This window comes from Amblyomma maculatum, chromosome 2, assembly GCF_055883805.1.
Source record: "Amblyomma maculatum isolate TAMU_Amacu chromosome 2, ASM5588380v1, whole genome shotgun sequence".
NCBI lineage: Eukaryota > Metazoa > Arthropoda > Arachnida > Ixodida > Ixodidae > Amblyomma > Amblyomma maculatum.
The window spans coordinates 51,629,836-51,649,906 of NC_139345.1; the positions used below are offsets into that span (position 1 = coordinate 51,629,836).

Below are 20,071 nucleotides of genomic sequence, written 5' to 3' on the forward strand. Positions count from 1 at the left end.
CATATGTATTAAGTCCAAAACCTTTGCTATGCAATCATTCATTCCTCTTAGTTTGTACAATAGATTACATCCTAGATTACCTTTGATTCAACCTTTTTTTCATCATGAACATGAATCATGAACAACAGCAGCGATAATGAACAGTCTGCCTTTTCCTTCCCATGCACTTCTTATTTTTTCCAATATAATTTAAACATTATTATCATTATATACTTGATTTAGCCATTCTGTTATGATCAATACCTTCATCTTTGAGTATGCTCCACAAGAGCTCCCTATTTGTTGTCATATGCTCAGTGTCAATGGATGGAGGACGCAAGGCATCCTTTGGAGAGTATCACCAATTAATAGTAGTAGCAGTAGTAAAGTAGCATCAAGGCATACCAAAGTACTATCAAGACCACCGTGATCCAGATATATGCTGCATGTGCAGAGGTAGAAGCAGCTGAACATCTGATACTTTTCTGTAAAGGGCTTCACCTGGTTCACCGTTTGATTGCTTCGGTTCAATGCGACTGAGTAGATTTAATAAGTTGGGAGGAGCTTCCAACTCGAGTAGCGCCTTTGAGACGAGGTCGGGAATCGAACTCACTGGGACCGTTGAATCTCGAGTCAGGCATGCTAATCCTAAGGCCATGCAGGTCTGCTCTTACGGCCACGCGGTTTAGCAAATCTGGGGCTTTATGAATTAGAAAGGGTTAGTTATTATGCGAGTAGCAAACTGCGGGTAAAAAACTTGCCGACGATTACATTACTTCCTAATGCGAAATTTGACCGCAGCTCGTCAGCTGTTTCACCTTTTTCAATAGATTGAGGCAAATATTTCGAGCAAGACGTACAGACAACTATACATTTTATTTTTCACACATATTCCTTCAAGAAACACTCCACTAACAGTTCTTGACTCATGAAGGGAGCTTTGTGATCGGAGAAATGAAGAGAGCAATTAAGTTATCGGGAGGCAGCGCGTTGGCCCATATAAATGTTGCGCAGCCATGAGACTAAAACCACAAGCTGCAGATGAGAAGAAAGAACCTTTGCAAATATCTTAAACTGACTTGAAAATGCTGTAGCTAAAGTTAGCAAGTATCTCATCGAATTTCTAGCAATATATGTTTTAAAGGAAAATGAGGGCAGGCTAGATCCGGGCCAGGCGCCGTCCTCGAAAGCCAAGGGACGACCGGCTAGAGATCCACACAATCAAACTAGCTGTATATATGCAAACTACATCAAAATATGATGCTTTTCTCTATGAGTGTGTGCATTCTCGGTTACTGCACATGCTGCCCTGCAGTTCGGTGTGGGTGCTCGCATTATTAATGAATTATCTTAGCAGTGCGTACCATGTGTGGTCACGTCTTCCACTTGAGCTCTGAAGTGTGCCTTTCATAATTGGTTCGCAGGAATGGAAAGGCGCAGTATCTGTCACACTTGCTTCTGTGGACACTAGCTGAATCATGCAGTAAAGGAAGGAAGGAAGGTGGGATTGAAAGTGGAGCTGGTTACGAGGGACAACGCCGACGCCGCGAAACCCAGGAACGGGCGCCGAGCTGCGCTCTAAAAAGCGTGCTCCGTTTACTTATGCCCGCACCCGTAGGCGGACGGGCTAGAGCCCAGGAAGGGCAAGATGCTATGCTGCGGCCTACGGCGCCAACGCTCACCATCATCATCATCGAATCATGGTTCATCCGCACTGGGGCCTCCTTATCCATTTGTCCATATATCACAATGGCGGCATCCTCTTAGTTGTTATATAGTTGTTTTCGGCTATGTTTTCGGCAATGTCTTCACTCGCTATTTCTTTATTTACAGTGCCTGTGAAACTCACCTTCCTCCCCGAGTCTGCATTTGCCGTTTAGATGTAAACATGGAGACCGCGAGAAATGTGATACACGATCGGACGTTTGGTCAAGTGGTGATCGGACCGCCTGGATCGGGTAAGAGCACCTACTGCAAAGCGATGCGAGAGCTATGCACCGCAATTGGACGCCGAGTGGCTGTCGTGAACTTGGATCCGGCAAACGATTTGCTTCCGTACGAGGCAGCCGTGAACATCAGTGACCTCATTGAACTTCGTGACGTTATGGATTCGCTCAAACTGGGACCCAACGGCGGCCTTGTTTACTGCATGGAACACTTGGAAACCAACCTAGCGTGGCTTTGCGGGCAGCTGGCGAAAGTGCGTGGCTGCTACCTCTTTATTGACTGTCCTGGCCAGGTATGCGACGTGCAGTTCTGCTTTGACTTAGCCCTCCCTTATTTCAGTGGATAACGTTGGTGACGACTTGCAGGTGGAACTTTACACACATCATTCAAGCGTACGCAACATAGTGTCTCAGCTGCAAGCTCTGGGCTACCGGCTTTCGGCCACCCACCTTGTCGATTCTCACTATTGCAGCGACCCAGGAAAGTTCATATCCGTCCTGCTCACATCGTTATCCACTATGATGCACAGTGAGAAGCGTTGCATTTTTCTTTTTCCATCACTCGCGCCAAGTGAAAAACGTAACAACCTTTATTTGTGGTTTAATCTTCATTCAGTTCACTGGGTTAACTGACAATCCGTGCATAACGCAGTGGAGCTGCCACACATCAATGTTCTGTCAAAGGTAGACCTGGTGGAGAAGTATGGGAAGCTTCACTTCGGTTTGGACTTCTACACGGAGGTCATGGACCTGTCTTTCCTGGCCGATGTTCTCTCTGTAAGTTGACTGCAAACATGAGTGCTCTCTATGCATTCTAAAACTAGGTACGGTGCACATAAATGGCCTCCATTTCACCTTCAACAGGACTGTGTGGCCCGTAACTGCATTACTCTGTTCTTCAAAGAACAGCTGCTTTCCTTCAGTGGCGATTGCAGGGCCTTCGGCTACTCAAATTGACATGCCTTTAGCTTTTAGAGCTAAACCATTTCCCTTTTACAAAGGGTGGGCCACCATCACCATTTGTGTGCCTGCAAGTGCCATACCAATGTCTATATGAACATGCAGGAGGATCCATTTCTCAAAAAGTACAAGAAACTCAATGAAGCCCTGGCCGGAGTCATCGAAGATTACAGCCTTGTCTCCTTCCTGCCACTTAATGTTCAGGTTAGCAATTAACCATCTTGAAATATAGTTGCGCTGACCTCAACTGATCCGTACAGTAACCAAAGTAGTCGGGACAGTGATTAGATTGGTAGTAGGGAAGAGCAGTCCGAACTTTCACCAGTAATAAATAATGAGGTTAAGAAAGCCTTAGAAGCTATGAGAGCGGGGGAAGCAGCTGAGGTGGATCGGGTAACTACAGATTTGTTGAAAAGCAATGGGAGTATGGTGCTTGAAAAACTGGCCGCACTGTGTATGCAATCCCTCATAACCTCGACGGTACCAGAATCTTGGAAGAGTGCTAACATTGTCTTGATCCATAAGAAAGGGGATGCAGAGAAGTTGAAAAATTAGACCATCTTACTATCGGTTATGTACAAGGTATTTACTAAGGTATTCGCTAACAGAAACAGGGCAACCTTAAATTTCAATCAACCAAAGGATCAAGCATTTTTTCAGAAAGGGTGCTGCACTATCAACATGTCCGTACTATCAACCAGGTGTTAGAAAAATGCTCGGAATACATATAACCAGCCCCAATACATAGCATTCATTCATTACAGGAAAGCATTTGACTCACTCCTGACCTTTGCAGTCATGCAGGCATTGTGAAATGAGTGTGTAGATGAGCTGTATACGAAAGTACTGGAAGATATCTGTAGCGGCTGCACGGCAACTATAGTTCTCCACAAAGTAATAAAATTTCCATAAAGAAAAGTGTTAGGCAAAGAGGCACTATTTCTCCAGTACTATTCACCGCTTGCTCAGAGGAAGTATTTAGACTTGGAATGAATCTGCCGCAGAGGTGCAGTGGTTAGGGCGCTCTACGTCTTGTGACCAAGGATGCGGGATCGAATCCCGGCCATGGCGGCCGCTTTTCAATGGAGGCGAAAAGCTGTGCAAAGTCAGTGCATGCTAAAGAACCCCAGGCGGTCGAAATTTCCGGTGCCCTCCACTATGGCATCTCTCATAGCCCAAGTCGCTTTGGGACATTGAGCCCCGCAAACCAAACCAAACTTCGAATGGAGGCAGTTAGGGATAAGGGTTGATGGAGAATACCTCAGTAATGTGTGATTCACTGATGACACTGCCTTGCTAAGTAACTCAGGAGATGAATTACAAAAATGATCAACGACCTGGACAGTGAAAATTAATATGCAGAAAACTAAGGTAATGTTCAGCAGCCTCTGAAAGGAAGAGCAGTTTACAATACGTAGCAAAGTGCTGGAACTGGTAGTTCATGTCTACTTTGGACAAGTAGTAACTGCAGATTCGAACCACGAAAGGGAAATAACTAGTAGAATAAGGCTGGGATGGAGTGCATTTGGCAAGTACTCGTAGGTTATGACTAGCAGATTACAGGTACCGCTCAAGAGGAAATGTATAACGGTCACACCTTACCGGTACTCACCTATGGGGCTGAAATGTGGAGGCTAACGAAAAGGGTTCTGCTCAAGTTGAAGACAACACAGAGAGCTATGAAACAAAATGCTAGGTGTAGTGTTAAGACAGGAAGTGTGCAGTGTGCGTCGGAGAAATAACTCAACATTCTGGTCGAAATCAGGAAGAAATGGGCATGGGCAGGACATGTAATGAAATACGGAGATAACCAATGGTCCCTAAGGGTAACAAATTGGATTCCAAAGGAAGGAAAGCGTAGCAGGGCATGCCAGAAAGTTAGGTGGTCGGATGAAGTCGAGGAGTTTGCAGGGGTCACATGGATGCAGCTAGCACAGGATTGGGTTAATTGGAATAGGGGAGAGGCCTTTGCCCTGCAGTGGTTATAGTCTGGCTGATGATAATAAACTTTGCAGTAAAGTTGCAGAAAATTATCAGTTCAGATGGAAACATCCATTTTCCTACTTTTAACACACTTTTTTATTTCAAAGTTTTGGTTTGGTTTTGTGTTTCAACGTTCCAGCATCTCTCTTGCTATGAGGGACACTATAGCAGAGGGCTCTGGTAAATTTGATTGCCTGGGGTTCTTTCACATGCACTGGCATTACACAGTACACAGGCACCTCGAGTTTCACTTCCATTGAAGCACGGCCGAGATCAAACCCGTGTCCCCCAGCTCTGCAGGCAAGAAGTGCCCCAACCACTGAGCCTCCGAGCAGGGGCTGTTTTAGTTTAATTTCTGTTTGGCTGCTTCTTTTGGACGCTAAAGGAAGCTTGTGTCACTGTTACCAATTTCTGAACAGTTATTCTCGTCGCACTTGGGCCTAGGGTAGAAAACTTCCCTAGAAGCCACTGTCCTGCAAATCAAGACAGCACCACCAAGACAGCTATTCATAGCGACTGGAAGACAACCTACTGGACTGCAATATCATAGTCATAGGTAGGTAGGTAGATAATAACGATATCGAGCATTTGGAAAACAAACAGAACTCATGCACTGTTGAAGCTACTGCCGGCAGAACAGCAGTAGTTACTAAATCTCAGCGCTTTCTACTATTCAGCTATTTCCTTCACCTATTGTACTGCACGTACGCGCAGTAATCGTTTTTTTTTTAGTTCCCCTCCAGTTACCAGGTGTGCAGAGACCAAATTATTGAGTTCCCTGCACCTGCCTGAGCAACGAATGGCTACGTACAGTGTTAAAGGCACAGGAAATTGTCAAATATTTTAAGTACAGATTTGAGGTCAACCCCACGTTTCTTTCAAAATGTGGTACCTTCATGTAGCCAGTACTGCACACAAGGATCTTGAGGAATCTTACTGGCGTCCAGTGCAGCATCTTTGCTCCTGATCCAGCAGCTGCTAACCTGTTTTCTGTTGCCCAACAGGAAAAGGAGTCCATGTGGAGCGTGCTAAAGGCTTGTGATAGGAGCAATGGCTACATCTTCAGCCAGTCCGAAGAGCAGCACATGATGAACCTTGCCATGCGGTCAGACATCCAGTCTCAAGACGCCGTTGCCAGACTTCGTGAACGCCTAGAGACATCAGGGACCACACGGATAGTCGCAGATGAGGAAGAGATGGATGAAGTAGATTGACGAGTGTTTTCAAAAGTTTATTGTACAGAAAAGAAAATAGACATTAAAAGCAATACAAACAAGGCAGCTTGTGTTCCTCTTTTTGCCTCAGATGTGAAAGTAATGTGATAAATAACTTAAAGAAAGCTCACAATGCCAGTGGGTAATATTCCTGTTACCAATCTGTAATAACAGACACAGTTCACCGAGTCATACTGGTTCAACTCGAAGACAGCGATACAACAGCTGACCATACTGCCATTTATGTGTAGTTAATATAACCAGGTAATTAACCATTTAGCCACATAAGGAACAGCAAAGCAAAGGCATTTTTTTTTCTAGGAAGATAAAAAATAAGCTGCAGTTTTTGAAAAAGCAAGGAAAAATGCTCTTGTGGTAGCATGTATTAAAGCCGCAGAGCTTTTAAATAAGTTTGGTGATAAGTCAGGCCATGAAAACAAAAGTAGCATTGACACACTGCTTACATTTCATATATGTCTCATTGATATTTCTCCCTTAACATGAAATCAGAAGGAGAAGTAAGAGCATGTCATACTGATCAAAGGGAAGGAAAGGATACTTGCCCCCCCCCCCCCCCCCCCCCCCCATGCCATTTTAATGTCACAATTATAATAAAATGATTTGTAAGCGTGATGCTTTCCTCGCACTTTTGCTTGAATGCATTTCATGCTATCTGTAGCAGCCTGCAAAACAGCCTTCCCTTGACAAATGAGCAGAAGTAATGAAAGATAGGCTAGTAAACACAACAGCAACAAAAAAAAAAGTAGATTGCTCTTATGCAGAGTCTGTGGCTTTGTAATGTTCATCATCCATGGTTGTGAAGATATGGCCTTCATTGGCCAAAAACTCTACTACGTCCCTGCAAAAAGGGAGAGAAAAAAAAACATTAACATCTAGAAAAAGGACCTGTTAAAAATGATAACACCTGATAAAGGACAAATGATAAATGATAAAGGACCTGTTAAAAATGATAACACCCCACTGTTTGTATATTGTGACGTTTCCTTGTTTACACAAGGTGAATCAAGATTTATTTGGTTCAGGTAGAAAAAAGAAACATACCTTACTGAATTGTTACTGAGCGACTTCAGCTTGGAGCAAATTTCGTTAAAGCTGATCCCAATGTTTGTGGTGCATTCGCGGATCACTTCATACACCTGCAAGGGTGACAAACCAATGTATGTACCGCAACTGGCAAGCGACATCAACAAACTCAAATTTCACTGTGTACAAAGCAGGCTTGCAGATAAAGAGCACGCTGCCTCAAGTCCACAAGGTTGTGAGAAAAAATTTGGCTCAAACTGACAGCTGCTCCTGCCCCTGTCATGACAGCAGCTTTCATGTTACACTTCTGTCAAGAAATAAGCAACCCCTACTCTCTCTCCTGCTCGAGGTCAGGCTTAAGTTGCTGGATCATACCCATTCCAACAGAAAAGAAAATTGCAGGCTACTACTGGTTCATGCCTGTGCTTGCAAGCTTGAACTGTTTTGCCTCAGCTCGCTACAATGAGCCGTCAATGCAACTAAAATAAAGAGTTCAGATATGTACAGGTGTGAACAAAAGAAAATGAAGCATGCTGCTGTCTTTTAACATTTTTTTCATGGGCTACCTTAGTGAAGAAACTTCCAGCTATAGTATGTGCATATTGGTAGTGGACGTTGGTGCACTTTTTTGTGGGTAAAAATGTTTCCTCACTTCGAACAGGGAAGGCGAGGTAAAATTTTATAATATAAAGGCAAAAGGGGGATGGGAAATGAAGAAATGACGAGCAGGTAGGTCAGCTTTCTTAGTCCAGGGCTCTGCTAGTTTTTACTGCTTCACAGACCAGGTGGACGATCCTTAGCTGGACACTTGCTGGACAGCGCCGCCTCCCATTGTTCGTATGCACTATGTTCTGTAGTTTTGCTGTACACCACCCCCAGGATATGTGAAACAGAGTGGGGCAGGCACCACACTAGCGGTAAACAGAAATGTAGCGGGTGGGTATGTCTTACTCCTGACATGCAAGTTCGGATATCCCAAGAGAGAACAAGTGATCGCACTTGGAACAGAATAGCATGCTCCACTTACTTACGTCCGCACCTGTACAGGTTATGGTTGAGGTGTCTCCAATAATTTCAATGCATCAAAAAGTACTGACCAGTTTCTGCTGCTGATTCAAGCCAAGGTTGCTGACAGCACCGCCAAGGAATGAATTGCTGCTAGTGTCCATTGGTTCATGTTTCATTGATGTGGAAGCGAAGCCCTGTCGAGAAACGGGTATGGAAGGCTGTGAACTAAGCAAGTGCAAAGGTGGAAAGAAAAAAAAAAGATTGGACTTTTCTCCCCCGTGATGCAAAGTAAGTGGCAGAAACATCTGTAGCAAAGGCAATGCAGCTGATTTTTGTACACTATGCTTACTCTAAGTTTTTTTTTTCTTTTTTTTTTAGGCTGACTATGCAAGGTACCTGCAATGTCCAGACATCTTTAAATCTGTAAAGCATTACACCTTTCGCATCATTTGTGGTATTTACTAGTTTTGGCTTGTGGCATGAAATATGACATCAAGCTACTAGCAGGAGTGCCAATGTTTCACTTTTGTGTGCCAAACAGGTTGCCAGTAGAATGGAGTCATCCACTGCTCTCCACAGTCAAAACGTTCCACACACACAATGAAACATCCACTGAACCAATATTCATCAGAATGCTTGTTTAAAATAATTAGGCAACATATTATTATTACACAGCCAAGACAATACGATATCTATGCACGCAAGCAGCAAAATTTGGCTGCTAACATGCACCAATTTCAGAATTACACTGTGTTTTGTTTTCCGTATCTTTAAATTTAAGTTGCTTTTGTTGCACTTCATGCCTATTTACCAAACTGTACAGTAAAGTTAATGGTTTGACTCAGTATTGAAGAAGCAGCACTCATTAGAGAACGGAATGTAATATAACACACCTATTAAGTAATACTGACGGAAAAATACAGAGGTATGTACTAGTATGATGGCTGAGGGTCTCAATACAAAAAAAATTAGCTGTGGTTTAGCTTGTGGTCCGAAGCCCTCTACTATGGCACCTCTTTCTCTCTGTTTTCACAGCAACCTTCGCGATGACGTAAACTACCAGCCAACATATAAAGCCCCGCTTGCTTTAACCAAGCCGTATGAGCGTGCCCGCGTGGACTAGGGATAACGCGAATGCAAGGGTTTTGGCAGGTTGATTGTGATATCACCCTCCTATATAAAAGGAGAGGCCCAATTTGGCAGCTCCTGCAAGACGTAACGTCAGGAAGCCCAAAGTACAGCTAGTGCTCGGCCATGTCAGCTAACAGCTACAGCCTCCCACTTCCTCTTCTTTCTTTGCTCTTCAGACAGGCACGGTCAGGCATCGGACAGGCACTGGACAGGCACGGCAAAATGGCAAGACTGTGGCCAATGTAGTTCTCGCTACAAAATAGACAATCTGAACAGTGTCAACCACATGTGAGGATGTGGGTATTAAATTTTCCCCTTAGATTTGGTGCGATCTGAAAACTTCAAAGTCTTCATCGGTTTTTCACGCTTATTTCAAACCTGTATTTAGTTTCTTGTAGCCAGACTTGCTCTAAAACTATGAAGGTACCAAAAATAAATTAGTACTATCTCTTAAGAGGCTTTTTGGCAATTTCATCTTCCTAAACAAAAATTAAGTGTGTGGGCTTAATGCCAAAAACATGTCCTAGGGAGTGATGCGATTTTTGTTCCTCTGAAAGCATTTTGTAGGTAACACGACTGATTGGTATTTAATATGAATGTTTTTCTCAAACTGTCTCCCGTTACTAGCCTTAACTGTAATTTGATAAATGAGGCTGAAGTGATATAAGTAGCATGACCTCATGACTTTTTTTATACAAATACAGTGATACCAAATTTGTCATTGTCACTCAATGGCAACAACACAGAAAAAGTTCTGCAAAGCTGCGTGCGGTGTCAAAAAAGAAAGAAAAACAAATCCTGAGAAGAATGCATCTGATGTTTTAGACATCTGTCATTATTGATAGAATCAGCTACAGTATTAAGAACAGCATCATTGTGCATCTCTGTTCTTCGCGAGAAAGGCCACAGCAAATAGGTGACCGTGTCCTCCTGAACCTGATATAATGGTAGACGCATGCCATAAGGCCTTGCACAGTCTCAAAATTGGCATAAGAAACCATGTTTACTACTTCACGTGCCTGTTTTAGGGCTCTGTGTGCAAAACAGTCAAATTGTGTAATGGAGCTCCCCTCCCACAGATATACTTGTACAAGGTTAATTCTGTGCCATATTTACTAAAATGACAAAGCTGATCACTGTACTGAAACCAAACTTTGATACAGAGCACTCCAGAGATCTATGCAGGGTCCCTCTTCATATTCACTGTATTCCTTCTGCCCACGGCAGTCTCACAAACTGAATAGTGCAACACATTGATGTGATATTAGATGCACCTGAAAGATTTGGTGGATGATTCGAAGACACCAGATGTGCTGCAGCTAGGCGGAGTAAACAGGCTGCTTCGAATGCAGTACATTTTTTTCCATTAAAAATTCAGGTCTAAGAGTAGAAATTGTGCTGTGCTTATTGCCATTCTAGATGTTAGCGCGGTAAGCCACTATGTTCTACGTGTTACTCTGTCCATTGTTTTTGTTAGCATTATTTCTCAGTTACAGTATGTTGCGTTCCCTTGATTGTGTCTGAAATGCATATGCAAGAAGAGCAGGCAGCAGAAAAACTGCATGTGGAAAGGAAAAAAAAAGAAAAAAATCAAGTTTACCACTCTGAGAGCCATGTTGGCGTACACCACTTCAGCAAGGTGGAGAGTCAACTCGTTCAGGTCAGTCACAGGGAAGACCTTGAAGGCTTTGAGCTGGCGCTTTCCATCGACGGAGCGCACAGGACCCACCACACGAACATAGCTTCCCTCAACCAAGTGCCTCATGACACGCATTTGCTCCTGCAGAAAGGAAGTGCACTGTTTTTAAAGTACACAATATATAAGGGGCCTCAACTTTTTATGCCATAATAAAAAGACCCTTGTTTTTGAAGTGCCCAGTCCTGCAACTCTCACGCTAAAAATGATGTGCAACAATTTCAGAAAGGATCCGATAAGTTTCAATAAATAATCGCACTTGCTTCTATCCACCTCTACCTTAATGGAAAAAATGAGCAAGCGTGTTGGCAAAATTTAGGAACCAAAAACAAATGGGCACCAGCTGCAATACTATTGTATTGAACGCAAGTCTTCTGGACTGTTGCATTAACTTTACGCTAATGTGCATAAGCTTGTATGCATTATGCATGATTACGAAAATAACCAGCATGCTGTGATGGCTGCTTGCTACAGTTCTAAAAATCCACTCATCAATGCAAAGGCAGCACTACTTTTCCAAATGTACTTTTTTTTCATTGCAAGATATTTTAAAGAGTGCATAACCAGAAATAAAACGCAAACACCTTCTTGAACAACACAATGCATTTAATAATTTTGGTTTACGTTCACAGCAATAGTGAAGGGCTCCAGATAATTTCAAGAGCCTGGGAGGCAAAATAAGCATTTTCAAACTATTAGTGACTTGTATGTGGCATACATGCTCAGTGGCGTGTTCTCTACACTTTAGAACCCCAAAGTGTAGAGAACACGCCACTGAGCATGTATGCCACATACAAGTCACTAATAGTTTGAAAATGCTTATTTTGCCTCCGAGAATCATAAGGCCTATGTGACACAACCTGAGCAGGATCTGATACACAACGCCCGTGGCACATTTGACAAATCTTTCAGCATGTTTATATCACATGCTCTTCGTCGAGCGCCTCTCGCACTGATTGCGCTCTTTCTGCCTACCTTGTGCTTATTTTTTCCTGTGTGTGTCTTTCTGTGCGCAACTTGTCCCTACACTTTATTGTCAAGCCATGACGAAGGAGCGAGAAGGAGAGGAAAAAACAAAACAAAAAATGCACACCCAACTGCTGCGCCAGAATAGCTTAGCAACGCATTCGTGTGCGGTACAGGCTTACTCTCGACTTCTTGTGCTCCTCCATCTAGTGCACGAGTTGAAGGAAAAAAAAAGAAAGAGTGAAGCTGGTTTTAACCGCTGATATCTCCGAGGCTACATAAGTTAACTGAAAATTTTGGCAGGCGGACAATAGGTGATTCAATATCTATCAACGTCATTGGCCTTTTTTACACTCAGTATACGCTATTTCAGTGCCCTTTTAACACGAACTGAGACCGCACAGTACACGAGCACATTGCACTTCATCTCCATCGAAACATGGCAGCTGCAGCGGGATCAAACCCAGGCTTCCCGTGCAGTAGTCAAGTCCCTTAACCACTGAGTCAGCACTGTGGGGCACACTGAATTTAACCCCTAGGTTATGTATACTGCAAGATACACTGACAGTACCAAAAAATCTCCTTACAGACCACTGCTTCAATTTGTTTTATGACACCATGTCTACCTACTAGCATAAGGCAAGATATTTTCGCTTCCAGCTTACATATATAAGAGTTCACCTTGTGACCCCCTAACTGATGAGTTAAACCAAGATAAGGCAACGAATGCAGCTAGAAAATAGAGGCCCATTATAAAAGCATATCAGGGCCAAAGATAGCCAGATGGTCATGAACAGACTGTGCAAAACAGCAGCAGAGGACTGCTTGTGTGATTATTGCTCGATACCTCCATTATGTTCTACTGTGGAGCAAAAACCAGTCTATGTAACGCCATTCTTCTGCTTCTGTTTGTATACTATGACTAGTGACAGGGAGCTAGTCTGGCCAGACATAGGAATACCAACAGCCCAAGATAAAATTCGCACCAAGTACTTATTATAGCTAATGTTGAGTGCAACAGTAGACCATAATATGTGTGCCTGCCATAATTTCAGCCTGCAAACAAAGATGGGCATGCATATGGTGACTTGCCTCCTCTTGAGCGAAAATCAATCCCTCAATGGGGGGCCCTGTCCGGTCATCCAAGGTGAAGTTGACCCGAGTGCTCTGCTGGTCAACACTCAGTACAAGGCCCACAAGTGACACCTGCCAGGGAACAGAAACAACAAATTAGGACGCTAAAGTGTCGCCTAAGAGTAGACCCATGTTCACTCATTGCCTCATTTTCAATGCTTGTACTTCAGCATCCCATCTTCGCTTGAACTGTCTAGCTGTCTCATACAGAGCGTTTTTCTCAGTCTTTTCAGCATCCGTCTTATGAAGCCTACCGGATCGCTGAGCACCACAATCACAAGAAGACACATACTCCAGTGAAATCCCTACACTATTACATGCATATGGTACATTATCAGATGATGCTGCTGCACTAATACCAGCCACAGGTTCCATCAAAAAAGTACAGACCCGACGACACACACCGGATTATTCATTCACTATTCATCAATCATTGCTCACTTATCAATAAGTCAATACACTATCAACAACACCCTAGTCAATCAACCAACGCAGCATATATATATATAATATATATACACAGTCGGGCCTCGTTAATATGGACACTGGTTTCCGCACAAAACTGAACATAAAGTGAGTCGTCCATAGTAACGAATGAACTTTTTTTTTTCTTAAAAAAAAAAACAAAAAAAAAAACAACAAAAAATGCTAAGGATAAAATCTGCTTTAGAGCATAATGTAGGCCAGCGAAGTTGGCATCAGGAGCTAAAGAACATTATCCGAGCCACCGCTATGCTTCAAATGCAATTCAGTTGAAGTATGGTGATGCAGTTGTGTATTGTTCTCGATGGTGTTTCATAAATAAGGTACTTCTACTTTTCCTCTCCCACGAGCCCCTGCTACGTATCAGCCTCCAGTCGGATAAAAGTTGCTGAATCCAACTTTTTACAAGGCGCAAGCTGCTGTCAGTGTTTTGTTCAAGTGAATTCTTGAAACACAAAAAATCCTAACGTGCATCGACTGCGTAACTTCCCAGTGTAAAATATGACACCACAAACGAAAAGGGCAATGAATCAGTCATTGACACTGAGTTCATGTAGTGCCTATCAACAAAATCTGGAACGGAAACTATCTTTGAAGCAGTGCAATGATTTGGTTTTCACGACTGTCCATATTAACACCTTCCTGTCCGGGCCTATTCCCACTGATAGTCTCCTATCGATGGTTTCATGATTTGAATTTTTCCGCTTTCAAAGCGCTCCTCGACAAGTGGCATCGTCCAGTGGGAAATACAGGAACCCTTCTTTCAGTTTTGCCTTTGGTTTTACTTTTTCCGACGTACTGCGCCCCTCCAGATGATATCCGGAGTTAGGTGATCGGCGCTCCTTGTTTACATGATGGCGTCGACGTCACACGCTCCTGCTGCACAGAAACGGCGCGGTTACGCTGAAGTTGACGCATCGTAGACGTCATTTTTGGATGTGAACAGCAGCAGTGATGACTCGGAAGACAAATTCAGCACTCCAGACTTAAGCACTGACAGCGAAACTATGTGAAACGAACCTGGAACATCAACAGCCATGCCCCGATAAGTTTGGCTTTCACCCCTGAAAGGTTCCGCTTTTGCTGTGCGCTGATCGGAAGAGATCACTGTTCTGTAGGCCCCAACTGTTATCTGCCGGGTGACGTCTTTTGGGCAGTACTACTTGCCGTTGGCAGCGCAAGGAGTCATGTTTTCCGCTAGAGGACAGCCAGGGTCAGTCGAGGGCGTAGTCAACCTCGACTACTGTTTTGTTTCCTAACCTAGCGAATAGTGTACACAGAAAGCTAGAATTTGCTGCAATGCTGCATTAATCCCTGTTGTAAAAAAACATATATTTTAAAAAAGTTATTTTTTATCTGTGTCAAAAAAATTTGATTTCATGTGTTTTTTTTTTAACTAGAATTTTTTGCTGATAGTTTTTTTTTCATCACTTACTCCATAAATATGTTGATTGTCACTAATACCATTGTGAAGAGGAATTCCTCCTCTGCAATTTGATACTAGACACTGCTGTACCAAGTAAGTTTTGTTAAAGAAATAAAAAAATAATGACACCACCCAGAAACACCCCTTTTCCCGCAGACAGGAAAGTGTTAGCGCGACATAAATACATGGACCCTAATGGTATCTGTGCATTTTCTCCTTGTCCATTGTCCGGACAGCGAGTTTCCATATTAACGAGACTTAAATGCATGGAAAAGTTTGGTCCCCAGAAAAAATGTCCGTAATCCGAGTCGTCCATATTAACGGGGGTCATATTAACAAGGCATGACAGTATATACACTCCACACAAGGCGTCTATCCTTTCTCCGCAAGCTTTTCCACTCATCCTAGTGGAGGCGTCATCTGTGTTAGCACAGACATATCAGGTATTGAGCTCTGGTGGCCACCGCATGCCTGCCGCCAGTTCCACCTAAAAATTTGTACCGGCAGCCTTTTCACTCGGCTCTGAAAGCTCCCTCTCAAACTGCAATATGGCGACAGCTTTTCAGCGCAACGAAGCCAGTGCACCTTGCATAGAATCACAAGAAATATTCTTACAGCCCTTCCAGTACCATCTGCGTTGCAAGCTTGACAAACATGTTTACAAAAGTGATGATAATGACAGCTAAAATGTCTTTGCCAACAATACAGAAAATTCTGTCAAGAACACACTTACATATTGCACCTCAAGTGATCCAACAGTCAGTGTGTCCTGGTCCATCATGTGAATCTGAGCTATTGTACATGGCACTACATTGTCATGACGAGCAGCCTGGAATAAAATGGAGGAAAAAAAAAACGTCCTCTTCACATCACAAATAACTACTATCCCAAACGAGCAACAAACAGACCTGCTGTTGACAAACTAAGCAAGTGAAGTAAATGCTTGACATAATGATACTAACACACTGTGTACAATCCCTTTAAGAACTGGCCGAGATAAGCAAATAAGAGCCACCTGTTAAATGAAGTTCGCTTGGTGCTGCACCCTTAAAGCAGTAAAGGTGACAGAACTGAAGACACCTCTACAGTTCCACGAGATGAGAGGCACATCAAAGAGTGTACAAATAACATTAAAAAAAAAAAAAAAAAAGAATGGTATGATATGGTCTCAAAACCTGGGTGCACCCAGAGGGGAAGAAATTTTACACTCCGACTGATCATCAGTCAGTGCTCTGCTGCAAGACTGAAAAAGCTATGCCACGGTACTCTTAACATTTAACTGGCAAGCAGGTCAAATAGTAATATTTTATGTTAATATGGGGTGGATGCTGTTGATAAAATAACAATTACACCAGATGTTGCTGATTATTGTTGGACATGGGTTCAATAATATGCTAGAAAACATTTGGAGGACACAAAATCTCAGTCTTTAAATGCATCAAACAGCAGCGTTAATGGCTCCAGTTTTCCGACTCCCCTCGTGGATCCTCATTCTCATGCACTATGCCATTCACCTGCACAGATTTTATATGTGCCTCTATTATCCCACACATACTCATTACCACAAATTCGTACGATAGCACAAGTATGAATGTGTCTGCATAGCCTATACTCGGGGACACGTTTTCTTGGCAATGGACGCAAAGGTAGGGAGGCGGGGTGTCTTTAAACGTGTCGCTCCGCCATGTAGTCCGACCACGCGGCTTTCGGCCTGCGTAGACGTTGCAGATCATTTCTTTCGTTTGCTTCGACAGCCAGCGTCTCTTGAACTTGACTCAAATCTTGTTTGGTGAAAACGCTTGCGACCGTTGCGGAGTGGACGAACCAGAACTGGAACGACCCGAACAGGCGACAGTCGCCATCTTGTTTGCAAAGTCGGGGTGTCTCGAAAACTCGCGACAGACATCACACGAGAAAACCCAGTAGAACCAAGACAAATGTTTTAGGCATAACAGCTTCATTTCAAAAAATCAGTTCTGTTATAAGAAATATAGCGTAAATAACTAGCGCTATGATTTCAATTTGTTTTTGCAGAAACTGCTCATGCAACAAGGGACTATATTCAGCTGCGTAGGAAGATGATGCGTTTCGGCTCTGTAGCTCTGGCTCCATTTCCAAGAAAAAGTGTCCCCGAGTATAGGAGCAGCGTGTCTAACACAGGATCCAGGTGTCCTAGAAAGCAGGATACTGATCTCACCCTCCCATCTCAAAAGCCATGTCCGAGCCGACAGCTAGGCCACGTGGCCTTGTGGCACTATACAACCAGACAGCCAGCCAGTGCACAGCCATGTCAGCTGCCAACTCTTTCCACTGGAGCTATGCCCATGATTTTCCGCTCATGACGTCGATGCCCGATTTTCTGGAGAATGCGGCCTTTAACGCTGTCGCATTAAAATCCCTAGCTGATCGAATATTTAAGAGAATCCCCCAAGGTGGAGTACATTTGCAATAAGGGAGTAAATACTCGTTGTCATCCACTCAAGCGCAGCCATACGGCTAAAAAGGAAAGCTATACAGCTTCCTCAGAAACTTCGTAGTTAAAGAAAAATTCGTCCTGATCCTGGGATCGAATCCGGGACCACTGCCTTTCCGGGGTGGTCGCTCTACCAACTGAACTAACCAGCACTGTCAGCAGAGCAGATGGTAGGGCGAGAGCGAATTGATGAATAAGTGGGAAAGGTGTTGATTGAGCATTTAGGGGAATCCCCCAAGGTGGAGTAGATTTGCAAAAAAGGAGTAAATACTTATCGTCATCACCCAGGCGCAGCCATAGGGCTACAAAAAGCTTTCCTTTGTAGCCGTATGGCTGCGCTTGGGTAGATGAGTATTTACCCCCGTATTACAAATCTACTCCACCTTGGGGGATTCCCCTAAATGCTCAATCAACACCTTTCCCACTTATTCATCAATTCGCTCTCGCCCTACCATCTGCTCTGGTGACAGTGCTGGTTAGTTCAGTTGGTAGAGCAACCACCCCGGAAAGGCAGTGGTCCCGGATTCGATCCCAGGATCAAGACGAATTTTTCTTTAACTACGAAGTTTCTGAGAAAGCTGTATAGCTTTCCTTTTTAGCCGTATGGCTGCGTTTGGGTGGATGACAATGAGTATTTACTCCCTTATTAAAATCCCTAACGTCTCAAACCACGTAATGCAATCGCGTTAATATAAACCATAGCATTATTCCTCCCTGTACACATTCCAAGAAATACAAAGTACTTTCAATTTGTCTGAGTGAACAACTTTCAGAGCTTTCGAAAAGACAAAAGGAGGAGGAGGATAAACATTTATTTGACGAGGAAGAAGTCAGGCAGCAGGGGCTACCGCTCTAGGTGGCCAGGAGTCCTTGGGCTCTGGCGACCTGGGTTGCACGCTCGATGGCCCGGAGTTGGATTTGCGGGTCAGAGCTGAGCATAGCGGCCTCCCACTGCTCGCATGTGGAGAGCTGCAGATCCCCCGGAAGGCTATCTCGTGGACAGGCCCACAGTATGTGGTCTAGGCTGACTCTCTGTTGGCATAATTTACAATATGGGGTGTATAATGCAGGATATGCATGGGCGTAGGTGACAGGATTTGGGAAGGAATGTGTCTAATTTTCGCCAGGTGAACTCCTGCGCCTTCGAGAGCGATTTGTGTCCCGGAGGGTATAAGCTACGTGTTTGTCGAAAGTATTGGGTAATTTCTTGATATGAAGCCATACAGTCTCTCGCCGACCTCATGAGGGGTTGTCCCACTGCCCGGCTGACGAGTCCTTGGGCAAAATTGTGGGCAGCCTCATTTCCCAGAAGGCAGGAACGTGCTGGTGTCCAGATCAGCTGAATGGGACGGTTTGTCGTTTGAGAGGCAAGCAGCAATTTTAGTGATAGAGGGGATATTCTGCCTTTGCTATAGTTCCTTATTGCGGTTTTCGAGTCGCTAATAATATGTAGGGCTGAGGTCGAGCTTACAGCAAGGGCGATTGCCGCTTCCTCCGGGTCATTTGTAACGACCGAGCCGGCAAAGACTGCTTTCAATGCTTAGCCTTGTAAACGCGGCAGTCCCAACGCAGCACACGGGGGCAAAGCATGATGGGGTTAAAAGTTGTATTGCTCAGCATGCAAGAGCTTCGCGCTGCACTGCACAAGAGATCTGTCTGCGTAAAAAAGTAAGCTACTTAAACACGTCAAAGAAACCACGTCCTGTACAGGATGTTGCTAATTCAGCCGTGGGTGAATGGTTGTGCAGGAGCGTCTTTTGTTCTCCCTGTATAAGCACTAAACTTCAAAGTATCTTCTCACCAGGAGCGGTGAGCGGCTTGGGTCGCTTCATCGTAATAGACCATGGAGGAAGAAAAAAAACTTCCTCCATGTAATAGATACTGTGTACCATTCTTAAAGGCAAAATTTAAGGAGTGGGCCTCCCAGTTGTGAAAAAGCACACTTCGTTTGACACTCACAAACTTGCGCTGTGGCGTGTCCTGTGAGTCGGGTGGCATAAAACCTCCACCTGGAAAGCATGTAAATGCAAACAGTTTGCGTTAATCACAACAGATGCAGTATTGATTAACAATAAGATTATATAACTGATCTGATTCGATCAATGCTCACCGTCGCCCCACGCTGCCATTACCGGAAGAAAGTACAGGCACGGTCAAAAGAAGTTGACTGGAGAATTATTTCCACCTTAACAGAAAATCTGCAGGAATGCTAAATTAAAACAAGCTTCTCCAGAACTGCTCGCAATTCATGGGATAAACTAGCGCTTATCCGCATACGCCTATCACCTGCTTGAGGTACTTACGTACAAGTTCGAGCGCGCCAAATTGCCCTAAAGTGGTAGACATATACAGCAGATGCAGTCGTGCACTGGCTTGAAGGGGCTGAAGCAGCTGAAGTGGCTGAAATTTCTGCGTTCTGCCGTTGGCGTCACGTTGTCAAACCTCAATAACAGTAATAAAACATAAATTAAATATAAGCAATTCAACAGTGATTTTTTTCTTTCTTACCAACAGCGATTAAAAATGAGCGAACCCTTAAAAATCATTGACGCAAAATAAAAGTTCATTTTTTATCCGCTAGGTGATCACGTTAGATACCCAATGCAAGGTCTCTTCTGACTTATATGT

At 43.8% G+C, this 20,071-nt stretch overlaps 2 protein-coding genes across 4 annotated transcripts; one reads left to right on the forward strand and one right to left on the reverse strand.

Annotated features, from left to right (window-relative positions):
• The first annotated feature begins 1,702 nt into the window (after window positions 1-1,702).
• LOC146198621 (GPN-loop GTPase 2) lies at window positions 1,703-6,145 on the forward strand. Of its 2 annotated transcripts, none has more exons than XM_084594130.1 (5): window positions 1,703-2,218; window positions 2,292-2,454; window positions 2,578-2,702; window positions 2,991-3,089; window positions 5,873-6,145. In XM_084594130.1, exons 1-5 carry the CDS (start codon window positions 1,868-1,870, stop codon window positions 6,080-6,082), a joined length of 948 nt encoding a protein of 315 aa, XP_084450256.1. In that variant the 5' UTR covers window positions 1,703-1,867; the 3' UTR covers window positions 6,083-6,145. The 2 variants fall into 2 exon arrangements, with proteins under 2 accessions (XP_084450256.1, XP_084450255.1); XM_084594129.1 differs by lacking the exon at window positions 5,873-6,145 and adding an exon at window positions 5,288-5,412 and having other exon boundaries at window positions 1,731-2,218.
• On the reverse strand, window positions 6,085-19,878 carry RPA2 (Replication protein A2). Of its 2 annotated transcripts, none has more exons than XM_084594131.1 (9): window positions 19,747-19,878; window positions 19,554-19,641; window positions 19,403-19,452; window positions 15,704-15,799; window positions 13,020-13,133; window positions 10,866-11,045; window positions 8,224-8,328; window positions 7,145-7,239; window positions 6,085-6,941 (listed from the first exon to the last, which is right to left on the reverse strand). In XM_084594131.1, the coding sequence occupies exons 2-9, from the start codon at window positions 19,570-19,572 to the stop codon at window positions 6,857-6,859; spliced, it is 744 nt and encodes a 247-aa protein (XP_084450257.1). In that variant the 5' UTR covers window positions 19,573-19,641; window positions 19,747-19,878; the 3' UTR covers window positions 6,085-6,856. The 2 variants fall into 2 exon arrangements, with proteins under 2 accessions (XP_084450257.1, XP_084450258.1); XM_084594132.1 differs by having other exon boundaries at window positions 19,751-19,808.
• Between the last annotated feature and the right edge of the window lie 193 nt (window positions 19,879-20,071).